The sequence below is a fragment of the Mesoplodon bidens genome (genome assembly GCF_964165515.1).
Source record: "Mesoplodon bidens genome assembly, chromosome: 15".
Taxonomy (NCBI): domain Eukaryota; kingdom Metazoa; phylum Chordata; class Mammalia; order Artiodactyla; family Ziphiidae; genus Mesoplodon; species Mesoplodon bidens.
Genome location: NC_138171.1, coordinates 10,615,946 through 10,633,034, shown reverse-complemented (window position 1 = coordinate 10,633,034; position 17,089 = coordinate 10,615,946). Strand labels below are relative to the sequence as shown.

Here is a 17,089-nt window from a genome sequence, read left to right as displayed (position 1 = left end):
CTCGCCTTGGCAGTGTGGGCCGAAGAGGCCGGTCCTCCCTGGGTGAGTCAGCCTGAGCTCCTGGCCTTCCTCCCAGAGCCCAAGAACTGGGCAGAGGGCCAGCCCTTTCCGTGCCAGGGGCCTGCGGACCTCCCCATCCGGGAGCCGGGGACGCAGCCACGTGAGGCCCGAGGCTCAAACCCAACCCTGTCCTCCTGGCTGGCCTGGGCCTCCAGGTCCAGCACCCCCTCCCTTCGGCCCCGGAGCCACGTTGAAATCAGTCCCTTCAGGAGCAGCAGCACACTTGGTGACATTTAAGGAGTCTGCTGGACCAGACGCTGGACCAGACGCTCCCAGACACTTGACATTGAAAATGCAGCTGGATGGCTCTCAGTGATGGCCCTGCCGGTATCTTCCCAGCCCAGGCTCAGCCCAGGCTCTCTGTTCCCAGGGCCCCACCAGCCAGTGCGGTTCTAAGGGGCTGCCAGCTCAGAGTACGTATTAAAAAGGCCTCTCTGCAGAAGCTGCTAATTTCTCCCACATGGGCCAGGTTATTAAGCCTTTCTTTCAACAGAGGAGTTTTGTATGACTTCCTAATTGAGCTGCCACCAATGGGGATTTACTAGCAGTGAAAGCAGCAGCCACACCGCCTAGAAGAGCAGGTCCCCGCTTTTAAGATCTGCCTTTGATGCGTCTGGGGGGCCAGTGGGGGCTTTTGGTCCCAGGGATGGGTGGGGAGGTGGCAAGAGCCACCCTTCCCATTTTGCAGGTGGAAAGCCTGAGTCATGGCTCCTGGGCAAGCCGGCCAAGGGCTCCCAAGCCAGCGAGGCCGGGGACTGGACGTGGCCACGAGCTCTCAGCAGTGGGCGGGAGGCTGGGCTGGACGGCTGCTCCGTGAATCACTGTGCATTGCTGTGAACACAACTCGGCTATTTCCTGAAGCAAACTCATTGCTTCTCCCTCCACAGCCTCACAGTTTCAAGCAACTAACTGATTCTCCCTTTGCCAAGTCTGCATTTCCTGCTCCTTCCCCTTACTGAATCAGGAAAACTATCTTTTCTAATGAAAATTTAAAGAGTCCAGTCCGGCTTCCCGTAAGCTTTTATCTGGACTCCAGTCTTGCAACTCGAAGTGTGGGCCGAGCACATCAGCATCAAGGGAAGGGGGGGCGGTATTATTAGAGGTGCAGAACCTCGTGCCCCACCCCAGACCTACTGAACCCACATCTGCAGCTTAACAAGGAATCCACGTGATTCTTATGAACTATCAAGTCTGAGAAGAACTGCTTAGTGCTGGCTACACATGAGAATCAGCTGGGGAGGTGAAACAATAATGACCCCCCTGGCCCTAATTCCACCATTTTACAGACAGAAAGACAGATGCTCAGAACTCGGCTTCATGGAGAGGCAGCTCCTGCCTGGGTGAGGCTGTCGTGTTGGAGGGTCCTCAGTTCCAGCTCAAGTCCCCACCAGGTGATCCTTGCACAGGGCTTCCCAGCTCTAAACCTCACTTTTCCCATCTGAAAAATGGGGCTGTTAGCAGATCCATCTCACAGGCTGTTGTGAGGGTTAAATGGGAGAATTCACAGAAAGTGTACTTGGCTCAATAAGTACCGGCCAGTATGGTGAACAACACGAAGAGCTGTAGCTCCTTGAGCAGCTGCCCTGTGCTCAGCGCCAGGAACCACTGTTGTCTTGTCTTAGCTATTTCACCAAATAAGTACGGACCGTGTCCACGTGTTTACACACAGTACTGCTCTCTTCACTGCTGTTCTTGGTGGATCCCGACCCAAAACCCAGGTTTCTTGGCCCTGAATCCCAGCATTTTTCAAAGGGAGCTTCCCAGGTCACCTGCAGCCGAATCACCTGGTTGGGGGAGGTGCTTAATAAAAATGCAGCTCCCCAGGCCACACCCCCAACACCCCCCCCCCAGAATCTCCTAGAGGAGCCTGGACATTTGCATTTAAACAATCTTTCCAGGCGACTTGTTACACACATTCTGTTTGACAGCCAGGTCTCACACTTAAGAGGCCACCTGAGGACAAGGAGACCTCCTCCAGGGGAGGACCCCGCATCCTCAGAGAGCCCAGAGGCAAAGCAAATGAATCCAATTAGCCTCTGAAAGAGGAACTGAAGACAGGCAAACAGCAACCAAAACTACCCTCCTGGGGTCCACTTCCTTCTCTCTCTCTGATGCAGCCTCCAACACCTAGGGCTACTAATTGGGGTGACGCGGTCCAGGACCTATGGGAGGGCTCTCCGCAAGCCCACTGGGCCCCCCAGGCCTGAACCACCACCCGCAGCCGTCCCCACCGAGTCCCATTCGGCTCTTCAACCATTGGAGATTCCAGACCCTCCAAACCCCAAACCCTGCAGTGTTCTAACCAAACAGGGGGCCGCCAGCTTAAAGCCAAGCCCACGGCCCAGGTCTCACCTGTGGGTGGAGGCTAGACCCTCAGCTCTGGCTTAAGCATCAAGGTGGCCCGCGAAGCCAGGAGACTACCTCAGGCTTCCCTCCTGCCCCTGGATTCTGGCACGTCATAAAGTGGCTTGGGGCTCCTACGTTTTATGAGCTCTGAATCAACAGGGCGCTGTTGGTTTAGCCAGTTTGGGTGTTTACTTTCACTAGCAACAGTGGCTGATTGGGAGCTGAGCCGGGGGTAAAGGCTCAGAGAGGGAAATTCACACCGGGCAGGGGTCCTCCAGGTCAGCCTGGACAGGGGACTGTCTGCAATTTGCCCTGTCACAAGGCTGCCTGGCCAAGAATGATGATCTACCCAAGAACCTCAGGAGAGAGGGGGGAGAAGCTGGTCAGGGAAATTTGGTTGTGCAGAATGGGTGGGTTCTGCTAATAACAGCGAATAATTACAGCTGCCATAGAGAGTGCCTTGGATTCCAGCACTTTTTATATATGTTTTTGTTTATATTATAAAGCACACACATGAAGAAGCAATTTACGGTCATGGGTCAAAGTAAGGATGCTGCCACGTGAGAGCCTGAGTTCGAAGCCCAGCTCGGTGACATCCAAGCTTTGGGACCTTGGGCAAGTCATTTAATCTCTCTGTGCCTCTGTTTTCTCATCTATAAAATGGGACTCATCATAGGGCCAACCTCAGAGAGCGGTTTGTGGATTAAATGAGCTAATGCACAGGAAGTGAGTGGCACCTCATCGGGGCTCAATGAATGACCGTTGTGTTTATTTTTATTGCTAAACTTCATGAGACCACAAGCAGGAATGATTCCCATTTTGGAGGTGAGGGCGCTGAGTCTCCCAAAGGAGAAGTCACATGCCTGAGAGCTCACAGCTACGTAAAGCAGACAGGCAGAACTTGAACCCAGACTGTGGGATTCCCCTACCCAGAGGGACCCCTTTTTAGTAAAATGGAGAAGGACCCACTGGGAAAGCCGCCAGCCAGCCCGGACCAGGAGGAGAGCCCCCTTCAGTCTCACTCTGGCCCAAGCACTGACCACCCCCCATCCCAGCTGCTGTAAACGCTTCCTGTCTGTACATCAGGGCCTGTCCTTGGCTGTGAGCCTGGCCCGGCTGAGCCGGGCCTGGTCCAGAACATGGTGCTAACTCAGGCCTCGCCTGGGAGGGGCCGGGAGCAGGGCCGGCAGACTGGCCCCTCAGGCTCCCTCAGACCCCACCATGGCCACTGATGGGTCGTCCCTGGGAAGCGGGAGGCTGGGACAGAGGAATCCAATTCTCCCCGAGTATGGGGTTCACCTCTGGGAGGGACCCGTCAGCATTCACGGCACGGGACTGGGGCACGGTGTCTGCAAATGCAGGGGGTCCGCAGTGCATGAGACCACCTGCCAGTTCTGACCTCAGGGGATCTCAGCTTCCTCATACGGAAAAAGGAGCACAAACAGCGGCCCTGAAAGACTGGTACCTCTCGTCCAATCCCCACGGTGCTGGGTCCATAGGAGGGGCTCTTATTCTTCTCCATTCCAGTACATTACCAAGGAGCCCCCGCAGAACATTCCCACATATCTCCAGTAACCAAGACCCTTCCAGGGGGCTCCAGGAATCTCCATTTGACTAATGAGCTCCCTGGTCACTGGGGGACCCAGGCAGCCCAGACAGAGAAAAGGACATGGGTTTTTAACCCCCAGCTCTTGCCCCTTCCCTTGCCAGCCACGTGACTCTCAAATCAGTCAGCCCTTCTGAACCTCAGCCCGCTAGATATAAGCTCAGAGTCTTTGAGTCTTCCCAGGCTACGATGAGGGTAGAAACAAGTTAATAGCCGTGACAGTTGGGGGCAGATGGCACTTGGCAGCTCTTCAATAAATGGGAGTTTTGCCTCCCCAGCCCCGCCAAACTAGCTCAGTAAAAGGCCATAATCGCAGGGTCAGGTAACCATATCAATCAGTGGAGAAGCCACCCCAATCCTGGGCTCCCCCAAAACTCAGCTTTCCTGTAATCGCCACCCAGCCAACCCACAGCACCAGACAGATAATCATCCAAGCTCCTCTTAGCAGCAGGGCGTGCGGCTTGCTGCCAGCCTGCCTGAAACAATTAGTGTTTGTTAAACTCCCACACCTACTGCTGCCTGGGCTGTGGGCTCTCGGCAGTGACAGAGTGGCAACCAGAGGTATGTAACGTCTGCTTTGCAGAGCTACAGGGAGGGCTGCAAGTGGGAAAGTATGAGACATACCAGAAGAGAGGCATTGGGGTTATTCTACTGTCCTGAGATAGGTACTACCATCCCCATTTTACAGATGAGAAAACTGAGGCACAGAGTGCTAAGTAACTTGCCCGGGACTAAACAGCTAGTAAGTGGCAGAGGCAGGATGTGAACCCAGAACCACAGTCCTAACCATCACCCTAACCCTGCTTCTCCCCATCATGTTGGTTTTCTGATGTTTCTGAATGTGGTCCCTCAGTCATTGCTTAAAAGCCACCTTAGAGAGCCGGGGTGGACAAAGGCCTGGCCTTCCTGCCCTCTGCCCAAATTTCACCCAAGATTTACTGCTACAGGGTCTCGAGGGAGACAATCCATTGCAGAGTGGTGGGAGGGTGCCCACAGTTCCCTAAGGGTCGCTGATCTGGTCTCCAGTTTATATGAGATGACATCACCCTTTGGAGTTCTGGCCCAAATTAGTCTGTCACTCGTGATGTAGCTCAACCTTGGTGTCCTGGGATCCAGCACGACATGGTCGTCACAGTTGGCCTGGCCCCTTACTAGCTGTGTGATCACAGGCCATTAGTTTAACCTCTCTGTGCTTCAGTTTTCCCATCTATAAAATTGGAACAGATGCTGAGTTCCTGGTGTCCTCACAATGATTTAGCAGCAACAGAGAAAGTGCTCGACATACAGCAGGTGACTGATAATAGTTCCTTGTCCTTTACCTCTTCCCCCCTCATGTCCCCCTCACGTCCTTCCTTCCTTCATTTGGTCTTCAAGTATTTATGAGCATCTACTATGTGCCAGGCACTGTGCTAAACAACTTTTAAAATATAAATCACATCATGCCAGTCCCTTATGTAGAATTCAAGGCTTCCTGTTTCACTTAGAATAAAATCCAAAGTCCCCTGCTTCCTCTCAGACCTCACCTCCTACACCTCTCCCTACCCCTGTCACTCCACACTGCCTCCCTGGCTGCCTTTCTGTTCCCTGACGATGCCAAGCTTATCCCTGCCTTAGGGCTTTGCACCTGCTCTACCCTCCAGCTGGGCCATACTCCCCTGTCACTCAGGTCCAGGTTAACAAGCCACCTCTTCAGAGAGGTCTTCCCTGATCAGAATGACTAAGGTTGCTGCTCCCCCACCCCCAAGTCACTAACACATGACCTTAGTTATTTTCATCATGACAGTTAGCTCTGTGTGAAATGATGTCTCTGCCTGCTTGTTGACTGTGGGTTTTCCCCACCAGAATGTGACCTCCATGATGGCCACGACTTTGGTTTGTTCACTGCTGGATCCCCAGTTCCTAGTACTATATAATGCACTCCAAATATATTTTTAATTAAAAGAATAATGTTAAGGGGCCTGTAAGAATTATGTGGGTCGTTCTGGCTTCTGGAAGGAGCAGATGGACAAGAGAGCATCTCTGATTTATGAAGCAAAGCAAAATCAATTTGCCTGTCTGATCTGATTCTAAGGATTTCCATAAAGCACTGCTGTGTGGTCCCTCACCTTCCACGTCAGACTTAGGAGAGTGTAGTGGAGGAGTAAAGGCGAGGTGGTGAGGCAGGGAACAGTCTTCGGCTGTCTAAGCTCTCACTTTCAGAAAAAGGCAGAGGAAACAACTGAATTTCCATATGGAAAACAATGGAACCGGACCCTATCTCACACCATACGCAAAAATTAACCTGATATGGTTTGTATCCCTAAACCTAAAAGCCAGAATCAAAAAGCTTCTAGAAGAAAACAGAAGAGAAGATGTCTGCTATCTTCAGATAGATGGAGATTTCTTGGGAGAATATAACGAGTAATCATCCCCAAAGAAAAGAAAATAATAAATTAGACATCATCAAAATAAAATATTGATGTTCTTAATAAGACACAGTTGAGAAAATAAATAGGCAAGCCACAGACGGGGGGAAAATATTCATAATACATAAATCCGACAACAGTTTCATACCCAATGCAAAAGAACTACTGTAGATTAACAGCAAAAATATGGGTAACCCAATAAAAAATGGGCAAAAGCTCTGAACAAACACTTCACCAAAGAAGACACAGGATAGCCAATAAGCACAAAGATTAGGGCTCAGCATCATTAGTCTTTAGGGAAATGCAAATTATGGGTTATGCACAATGAGATACCATTTTACTCACTGTAATGGCTACAATTAGAAAGACTGACAAAGCCAAATATTAGTGAGCAAGTGGAATTCTCAGACACTCTTGTACATACAGAGTGTAAAACGATTTGGAAAATACATAAATTGGAACATATGTTTTTTTCCCCCGTGACCCAGCAATTCCATTGCCGGGTATTTACCCAAAAGAAATGAAAGCATCTGTCCACAAAGGCCTTGAAGGGAAATGTTCATAGCAGCCTTATTCATGATCCCCAAACCCCAGAAACAACCCAAATGTCTATCAGTGGTAAATAAACAATAGTTATATTCATACAATTGAATACTGTTCAGCAACAACAAAAAAAGAATGAACCACCAAATCACCCAATCACAGCGATGGATCTCAAAAATATCACGCTAAGTAAAGCAAACCAGACACGAAAGAGTCCATACTGTACTATTCCATTACATGAAGTTCTAAAATGGGGAAAGCTCATCTATGGCTATAGAAATCAGAACAGTGGTTGCCTGTGTATGGGGCTGGGGAGGGGGCACTGGCTGAGGGGTAGGAGGAAACTTTCAAGAACGAAGGGAAACACCCTGTATCTTGTTTTGAGTGGTGGTCACACTGGTGTATACGATTGTCAAAACCACTGAACAGAAGATGTACGGTCTGTGAAATCTAGTGTATCTTAATTATACTGTGGTAAAACACATTTATGTCACGAAAAGGGAGAGACTGAAAACACCATGTGAGAAAAGCCATTTTCTAGTCCACACTTCATACCCATGCCCCCAGTTCCTGCAAAACGAGCAAAGTGAATTTACACTCTGTGCTCTGAGCGGGCAGGGCTCGGTGGGAAATTGCTCTAGGTGTTTCCTGAAATGTGATGAAGAGAGGCCCCTTTGCAGGGCAAGGAGAAAACCCAAGGAAAGTTCTCACGGGAGAAGGCATCTGCCCCTGGGGACACATCCACCCTGTCTCGTGGCTGCCTCTCTCTCCTGCTGGGCAGCCTGGGGACACTGTTTTCACACTTTCATTTTTTTCAACAAACATTCTAGAGACAGTTGCTATGTGCCAGGCCCTGGCTAACCCCCACTGGTCCCTAACCTTACCTAAGAGAGATTGATAAGTAAATTGGGTGTCAGTGCACAGAGAGGGGACCCTGTACCCTGTGGGGTGAGGGCAAGCTTCCTCCTCGAGGGGCCATCTAAACTGGGGCCTTGGATAAGGAGGGGTTAACTAAGCAACTGAAGGATGCGGGCACCCCACCTCCCAGCAATAGGTCTCTCACTCTGCCGCCTGTCAGAAGCACTAGGCACCTCTGAAGTCTCTGGGTTTAGGCCTCAATGCAGACCAACTGAATCAGAGTTTCTGGGGAGGTATTCAGGCATCGTATTTCTTCTTAGAAGTCCCCAGGTGATTCCAACATGCAGCTAAGATTGTTCTGGATGGAGACGACAGTGCGGGCAGAAGCCTAGGAGCCAGAGGAAGATGCCCGTGGACTGGGGAGCTGCGGAGCAGAGAGAAGAGTGAAGCCGAGAAATGCAGCTGAGGAGGTGTCGTGGGTTGGACTGAGCCCCCATCAAGACTTCCTGCCCACCCAGAACCTCAGAATGTGACCTCATTTGGAAACAGGGTCTTCAATGATGTGAATAAGGATGAAGATGAAATCATCCTGGATTGCGGGGTCCTAAACCCCATGAGAGTGTCCTTAGAAGAGACAAAAAAGGGCCCACAGAGAAGGCCACGTGAAGATGGAGGTAGAGATTGGAGCGATGTGTCTACAAGCCAAGGAATGCTGGTGATCACCGGCCACCACCATAGGAGAGGGGCCTGGAACAGACTCTCCCTCAGAGCCTCCAAGAAGGAACCAGTCCTGAGGACACCTTGATTTCGGGCTTCTGGCTTTCGGATCTGTGGGAGAATCAATTTCTATGGCTGGAAGGCTCCCAGGTGGTGGTAATTGGCTTCACCAGCCCTGGAAACTCGCACAAGAGGGAAGCAAGGGTTCCACCACCACAAGGGAACTTGGAGTTGAAGCTGAGAGCTCTCAGAGGCCCAGGGGGTAAGGAGAACTGTCCCATTCCAAGGGTCCCAGACGAGGAAAGGCTGCCCACAGCTGTGACCGTGTGCAGGGTCTCTGTTGGGCAAGACAAGGGTGTTGCCTTCTGACCTCTTCCACGTTTTCCTCCAAGTGGGAGGAGGGTGGGGCAGCCTCCAGAGCTTGGGAGACCAGAGAAGGTTCAAAAGAGTCTCTGCTGAGAATAGGGGAGGGAACTCAAAGGACCTCCCTGGCAACACTGAAGATCCGCTGGAAATAGAAAACTAGAAACATGGGGCGTCCCTCTGTGCACAGGTGAGATTTGACCTTGGGCACACTGGCCTATAAATAAATAGAAGAAATCTGCCTTTCTAGCAAGTAACTCCACTTTCCAAAGAGTGGCCTCCAGTAGCTTGTTCAAGACTTTTCTACTAGATTCTGAGAACTCAAACCTTGATCCCTGAGACGTCACGTAAAAGACATCTCCAAAGTAAATAAGTTAGCCTTGCAAATAAGCACCAGCCCACTGAGTGTTTTTCTTACCAACCTATCTTCCCCAAGGGGTGTACATGAAGTCAGTGAGTCAACAAATATTTATTGTACACATACTGTGTTGATACATGTCACAGACTAATTTGTCAACAAATATTGAATATCTCCTTAAGGATCAAACAAACAGTAATTCAATTAGTCCATAAATATTTATGGAACTGCCAGGCACTGATCCAGGAAAACAGAACAAAGGAGGAGATAAAAATGACAGAAGGCTCTGCCTTCCCTCTGTGAGAGGGAAAGCGGCCCATCGGTAGCTCCACTTGGTATTGCCAGAAAGGCTGGTGTTGTAGAAACCACAGGAAGCTATTTCACAGAACTAGAAAGTTGGAGACTCTGCCTCCGCTACCTACCGAGTAAAAATGAGTAAATCACTTTAACAAGAAATCACCTTACCAAGAAAGTCTCAGTTTCCTTATCTGTCAAAGCACAGTACTTGAATCAGCCAAACACATTTTTTTTTTTTTTTGGAGGGGTACGCGGGCCTCTCACTGCTGCGGCCCCTCCCGTTGCGAAGCACAGGCTCCGGACGCGCAGGCTCAGCGGCCATGGCCCACGGGCCCAGACGCTCCGCGGCATGTGGGATCTTCCCGGACCGGGGCACGAGCCCGCGTCCCCTGCATCGGCAGGCGGACCCTCAACCACTGCGCCACCAGGGAAGCCCCAAACACTTTTTTATAAGAATAGGAAAACAAACCAAAAAAAACTGCTATGTTCAAAGTTCAAACAACTTTTAACACCCTGAGGATCTTGCTGGAGGTGCATGCAGCCAGTGATGATCCTTAAAGTCTCAGATTGACAGGAGACAGAATGACTTGAAGGACCCAAAGATGGAGAGGAACAGGAGCTCCTATAAATGGTCCCTCCTGAGGCCTTCTCATCCCCACCTTGCTACAAACCACAGCCCCATCCTGGAGACTGAGTCATTTGCCAGAAAGGCAAGACCTTATCTTCTCAAAATCCCCCAAATCACTGAGGAAGAGCCTGAGTTTCCTTCCCCAAATGTCTTGAGATGTTCAAAACCAAGACCAGGGTGGGGCAGTCACCACGACTAAGCACTTGAGGGACAGGGGTGGGGTCTGCTGGGCAGAGGAGGGGAATTCCTCCTCTGTTTCTGTGATGATGTTTTTCAAACACTTGTTTTCCTTTGTTGTCTGCTGTGGGGGCCTTCCCCTCTAACTTCAGAGCACAAACTCACCACCACATTCAGCCTGGTCCTCATCCTGACTCACCAGCCTGGAAGAGATCCCAGGCCTCCTTCATCCTTTTCCAAAGACCAATCAAGACCAAGTTCTGGCTTCTCTACCAAAGAGGGTCCACCCTCTCCTCCTGCTGGCTGAAGGCCAGTCTTCCTCAATGCTTTTTGCATAAAATATTCATACTTTTCCTTTCCTCATTAGTGTCTGATTAAGACTACCTCTGATGAATCCAAGCCACGTGCAGTTCTCAGCTGACCGACAGAGTATTTTGACTTTGTTGTCGCTTTTTTAAAAATCAGGAGATTATTGGTTTATCTTAAAAAAAAAAATCAGGGGCTTCCCTGGTGGCGCAGTGGTTGAGAGTCCGCCTGCCGATGCAGGGGACGCGGGTTCGTGCCCCAGTCCGGGAAGATCCCACACGCCGCAGAGCGGCTGGGCCCGTGAGCCATGGCCGCTGAGTCTGTGCGTCTGGACCCTGTGCTCCGCAACGGGAGAGGCCACAACAGTGAGAGGCCCGCGTACCACAAAAAAAAAAAAAAAAAAAAAAAAAAATCAGATTTGGCCACACTGAGTCGACACTCCCACATGGAAACACTGGCTGGATTTGGGTAAGAGCAACCCACTTAGGTGGGGAATGTGCCACCCTGGTCCCCAGTCTCTACCGCTACTACCCACCCAACCCACTCCACTCATGTCCACGACCTCCCTCGTCTCTGCAAGTAGCTGATTTTGTGACACCTAATTATGGTAAAATGTCCAGTAAAAAGGGGACACAAAACCCTGAAACATAATTGAATATGCAACATTACTGTAAGAGCACAAAAATATTCTTAGAAGAACGGGACTTTTTAAAACTCATAAAAACAGCTTTTGTTTCTGGAACAATGCTGACTTCTTTCTTTATGCTTTTAAAAATGACCTCTAAAAACTCTCCGAAGCTGAGCAGACAATAAGCTTTGTCACATCTAACTACAAAATCCAACAACAAACTTGCCCAGAGTACCTAAGAATGATCTCCAAGTGATTTCTTCTTTTGAAGCCTAATGTAGCTGGGCCAAGTCTCTGCTCAGAGACCTTCCAAACAGCAGATCTTGGCCACTCTGTACTGGATTCTGAAAATCTTCTGCATCTTTGTGTGGGTTAGCTTACACCAGGCTGTAAGCTCACTGAGGACAGGGAAGACATCTTGCTCATCTGCAGGCCCCCAGCACAGCACCAGACACTGAGCAGATTCTCAGTAAACACCCAGGGATGGGCTGAGGGTGATGGGGACGTGTGGCTCCTGCATGCCGAAGCTCCTGCTCAAATCCCAGCCCTGCTGAGACAAGTTACACTACCCCTCATCTCTCTCCCTCCTCTTCTCTAAAATGGGCATCATGACACCAGCTATTGCCAAGGACTTCTGTGAGTATTTAAAGAGTACTACACACTGAGCACTTAGCCTAGTGACCAGTGGAGTCACAGTGCAGTAAGCGAGAGCCACCGTGATATATTATTATTCTACTGAAAGAAGAGAAGAGGAAAAAGGGACTTCCCTGGTGGCACAGTTGATGGGACTCTGCGCTCCCAATGCAAGGGGCCCAGGTTCGATCCCTGGTCAGGGAACTAGATCCCACATGCATGCCGCAACTGGGAGTTCGCACGCCACAACTAAGGAGCCTGCCTGCCGCAACTAAGACCCGGCGCAACCGAACAATTAAATCTAAAAAAAGAAAAAGAGGACACTAAGTACAGTGAACTCACTCCAACTGCATCTACCCTTTTTGAGACCAGCACAACACTTATACATTTCAAATCTTCTAAACCAAGCTGTAGGCTACTTACCAGCCATATTATTTTTGACAGTAAACCCTCCACAAGTAAATAGAAGCAGAGAGAAACCCTGAAATGTGCTCTGGCCCCTTTGGTCATCTTGGGCCACCGCTGACCCCTGTGGGTCACACATTCCTGCTGGGTACCTTGCCCAGGCTACACTGCCCAGGGTCACATACAGTGCACTTGCCAAAAACCGACCCTGCCCAGAACCCAACTTACAGCACTCGATGGGGTTAGATGCTGTCTGCAAGGAGACGACCCTTCCGCTGGACTCTGGAATGTGCACTCGGAACACCAGCCTCACCCGCGTGTTCTTCCTCCCGATGTCCGTCTCGCCTTTCCGCAGCTCAATGTCCGCATTCCGAAGCTTCAGGATCCCCGCACAGTCAATGCTGCCGGAAAGTCAAGAACCCCACTGACAACTGACCATCTCGGGGAGCAGGAAAGGTCACCCACAAGGGGGGCGGGGGATGGCAATACACGGATAAATTTTTCAGCCAGGAATTTAAACCAAAATGGGGGTAAAACACAAAGTAATTAGCAAAATCCCCCAGTGGAAATCACCTCTCTAGGGAGATTCTGCAGGCTCACGTTTCTACCCTCAAAAGTACCTGAAAAACTCAAATGTGCAACTGGGAAAAATTGATTATGGACTATGTAATAGTAAGAGTAGTAATATGGACATTAAATACCTTGAATTTGATAAATGCACCGTGGTCATGTAAGAGAGCATGCTTGTTCTTAGGAAATGCACGCTTAAGCATTTAAAAGTAAAAAGGCATGATGTCTGCAACTAACTCTCAACCGGTTCAGGAAAAAATAAAGAGAGGGGGAGAAAAACAGTAATAAAGCAAATGCAGAAAATGCTAACAATTGGTAAATCTGAGCGAACAGTGTCACAGGAGTTCTTTGTACAATTCTTGCAGTTTTCATGTTTGAGATTATTCTCTAATAAAGTTTTTTAAACTCCAACACACGGGTGCAATGTTTCCCACATTTTAGCCATATGCATATCAGCTCTGTGAGGTTAGACCTATCTGCATAGTTGTTTAATAATTTTAAGTCAAATAAATGTATAAATGTAAAAAAATTTAGCCTCATCCCAAGCAACATAAACCAAAGATGCGTAAGTATTCTTCCTCTCAATACACATGAAAAACATCTAGGTCTAGAACTTTTAAAATAGAAACTTTTAAAACAGAAACCTCTGTGGGTCCTTCACAAATTGGGAACCACCGTCTACGGTTGCTTCCATCAACTCCATCCTCCTCCCAAACCCCTGCCACTTGGTCCCATCACTTCCCCATGAAGACCCACTGCCCTCAGCCCCCAGCCCTTACGTTGCCCTCATGTTGTTTTTTGGCTCCAGCGGAATCTCCAGGACTTTGGTGTTGCCCACGATCTTCTCGTAGCTGGTGGTGGTGACGGTTTTCCCCGTGATCCGGTGTACCTGGTAGAAGGCATGGGGCTTAAGGATCCGCTCGTCGGCCGTCCCAATGAAGATCTGAAGCCCCAGCGGCTTGTTTTCCATGTAGCCATGGAGCTGAGGGGGAGAAAACAAAACCAAATTATTACAGCACCATTAACATACAGGGTATGGTGGCTATAGTCCAACAAACAAAAACATCAAAGCAGCTCATGAGCAGCAGAAAGAACACAGAATTGCTGCAATGTCTAGAGTCATGGAGAATTGGAAGCAACGTGCACGTCCAGCCAGAGGGGACTGCTTGGATAAATTATAGGGATCCTCTTTAAAATGGAATATTAAGCAGCCCTGAGAAACAGTGTGATAGATCAGAATTGCATTTATGGAGAAACAGCCAGAAACTATGTTTAATTGGTGATCGGGGGTCAGGGGGTGGTAGTGAGAACAGAAAATAATTGGAAAATATAAACCAGAGCTCTTGACAATGGGTTGCCTAGAAAGAAGGAACTTTCAGTTTTTATATGACTATATTCCAATTAACAAGTTAGATTTTATAATTTTAAAAAAGAAAGAGCAAGACAAAAGTACCGTCCTCTAAACTGATAGAAAATTAAAGACTGGAAGAAAATATGTATAACATATAACATGCAAAGGATTAATACATACAATACATAAAGAATGCCTACAAGTGAATAAGTAAAGGACGAGATCCCTGGCCATCCTATTTAAACTCGAGTCCTACCCCCATGGCTGTCCCTAGCTCCTTTCCCTTCTTTTTAATCTCAGAAAATATACTATATATTTTCTCAATTCCTTTTGCTTTTGGGTCTTTCTTCTACAACTAGACTATCGCCTCATTGAGGGCAGGGGTGTCTATTTATTTAACTTGCCACAGAGTCCCTATCACCTAGAATAATGCTTGGCACACAGTAGGCATTCTAGTACCTATTTGCTGAATGAATTAAAAATGAATTTTTCAACAGAAAATTGGACATGAGATTTGAACAGGCAATTCACAGAAAAACAAATGACCATTAGCATAGAAAAGATGTTCAACTTGCCTTGTAAACAGGAAAATACAAATTAAACAACTATGAGATATCATTTTTTGCCCATTAGATGGGCACCCATGTAGATATTTGATAATACCAAGTGTTTTGGAGGCTGTGAGAACACAGACACTCTCCCATAGCTGATAGGAACATAAACTGGTATTACTATTTTTGGAGTAGCAGCTATTAATATTAAAAGTACATATTCCCTATGACCTAATAAATTCACTTCTCAGTATGGACCCCAGATGAAATGCTGTGTGTGCAGGAGACATGCACAAAAATGTTTACTAACACGAACAGAATAACGAACAGTTAGTTTCATCCATTAGGCTTATGAGTAATACACACGTCCAGGCTATGAAAGACTACAACAGTTAAAAAACCAGTATGGTAGAGGTCTATGAACTTCACCCGGAAGATCTAAGACATACTATTAAAAAAGAAAAGCAATTCGTAAAAAAATATATGGATAGCAGGATGCAACTTATTTTTTTTAATGCTGAATGTTTCGATCCATTCATTTATACTCATGTAAATGCAACAGGAAAAGGTGTGGAAGGATGTGCTCCAGACTGACCACACCATGATCACTTCTAGGGATGCAGGAGGAGATCAAGGTTGAGAAGGTGATCAAAGAGGAATTTAACTTCATCCACAAAGTTATAGGCAGAAAGAGCTGCCTAGAAACGTGCGGAATTTAACACTGGTTTTGAAAATGATACATAAGAAAAGAAAAAAGGATGTTGAGCTAAGAGTTAGAAGGTGGGTTCCTGTCTTGCCGCTCCCCAGCTGAGAAATGCTGGGCAAATCATGTAATCCTTCTGCGCCTCTGCAAATCGGGCGGAAGGGGGTTAGGACAAGTGACAACTCACTGAGACCCCATCCTTCCTTAGAGTTCTACAAAATTTCAGTAAGATCTCCCGTCAAATGCCCAGAACCAAAGGCTCCAGGGCAATAGATAATCACACGTGGTCTAGAACTGCACTGTCCAATATAGCAAGCAATACACAAATGTAATTGAAAGGTCAGTTTCTCAGTCACACGAGCCACACCTTTCAAGTGCTCAATAGCCACAAACGGCTGGTGCCATAATGAACGGCACAGATACAGGATGTTTCCATCACTGAGGAAAGTTCTTCCAGACAGTGCTGGTCCAGAAAGATGGTGTTCTCTTGTGCCCCTCTAAACACTGGACCAAGAGGCGAGCTAAGGGCGGAGCAGAGGCAGATGGCAACCTTCTCCATAACCTGCCAGGCTGACACCTACAACATCTACATAAGCGTCTGATACACACCCGAGAGGGACCCTGGGGCAAAGGTGGAAATGAAGTCCGTCTCTTGTCTTTCTCCCCCATGCAAACTGAAGAACAGGGGACTGTTCTGGACAAAAATCAAAGGAGGAAGGGCAGCTCTGAGGACAGATTCTGGTTTTGTTGTGCTTGCTTTGCATTTGGACCCAAGATAAATATCTTTCCTCACCTCGTGTCCTGGATTTATCAGGAGGTGGTAAACACAGTATCACTCAGAATCAAGGAGGAGAGTAGGTAGGATAGATAGTGACCCCAATGGTCTGAGGTTCCTTCCTCCTTCCCGGGATCTAAGAGCAGAAATTGCAGGCTGCACGTACGCAGGGTAAACAGCCAGGGAACACCTGGGGATAAAACCTGTCGCATCCCAAAGGAGTCCAGCCACCTCTAGTCCCCTCCCCTGATGGCACACTCGTCCAAGCCACCACTGCCTCTCCCTGGGTGACCACCACTGCTCCCTAACTGACCCCTTGCTGGTCTTTAACAGAATAGCCCTCTGATCTTTAAAAAATGCAAAGCAGACCCAGATGTTCCCCTGCTTACAACCCTCCAAAGACTTCCTGTGGCCGGAGAATAAAATCCAAACTGGTACCATGGTCTACGAGGCTTCCAGCAGCCCAGCCTCTGTCTTCCAGTCCTTCCACCCCATTAGGCTCCTGCCAGCACCAACCATCCTTCTGTTCCCTGAGCACACCAAGCGCTCTCCGACCTCAGGGCCTTTGCACAGCCATCTGCTCTGCTGGCATACTCTTCTACTGGTACATTTAGCTCTCAGATCTTCAGGTCTTTCCCAAGCCACATTAGTTACATACACCCAGTGCCGGAGCCAGCTATTTCAGCCTTGCAGTTGGTTAAATTTTCAGGAATTTTAAGAGCCAGTAGACATTACTTTGATAGCCTGAAATTAGCCACGATGAGAATATTTACACCACAAAAATTGGCAAATGCTACAAATCGGGGCTC

At 48.5% G+C, this 17,089-nt stretch overlaps 1 protein-coding gene across 6 annotated transcripts in view; it reads right to left on the bottom strand.

Annotated features, from left to right (window-relative positions):
- Positions 1-17,089, bottom strand: part of NFATC2 (nuclear factor of activated T cells 2) — a 160,063-nt gene that overhangs the window by 67,526 nt on the left and 75,448 nt on the right. For all 6 annotated transcript variants that reach the window (XM_081257301.1, XM_081257300.1, XM_081257298.1 and 3 more), the window contains 2 exons: positions 13,680-13,882; positions 12,559-12,731 (listed from right to left, as the gene is read on the bottom strand). In XM_081257301.1, the coding sequence (XP_081113427.1) occupies positions 12,559-12,731; positions 13,680-13,882 (376 nt within the window). The remainder of the gene's footprint in view (positions 1-12,558; positions 12,732-13,679; positions 13,883-17,089) is intronic.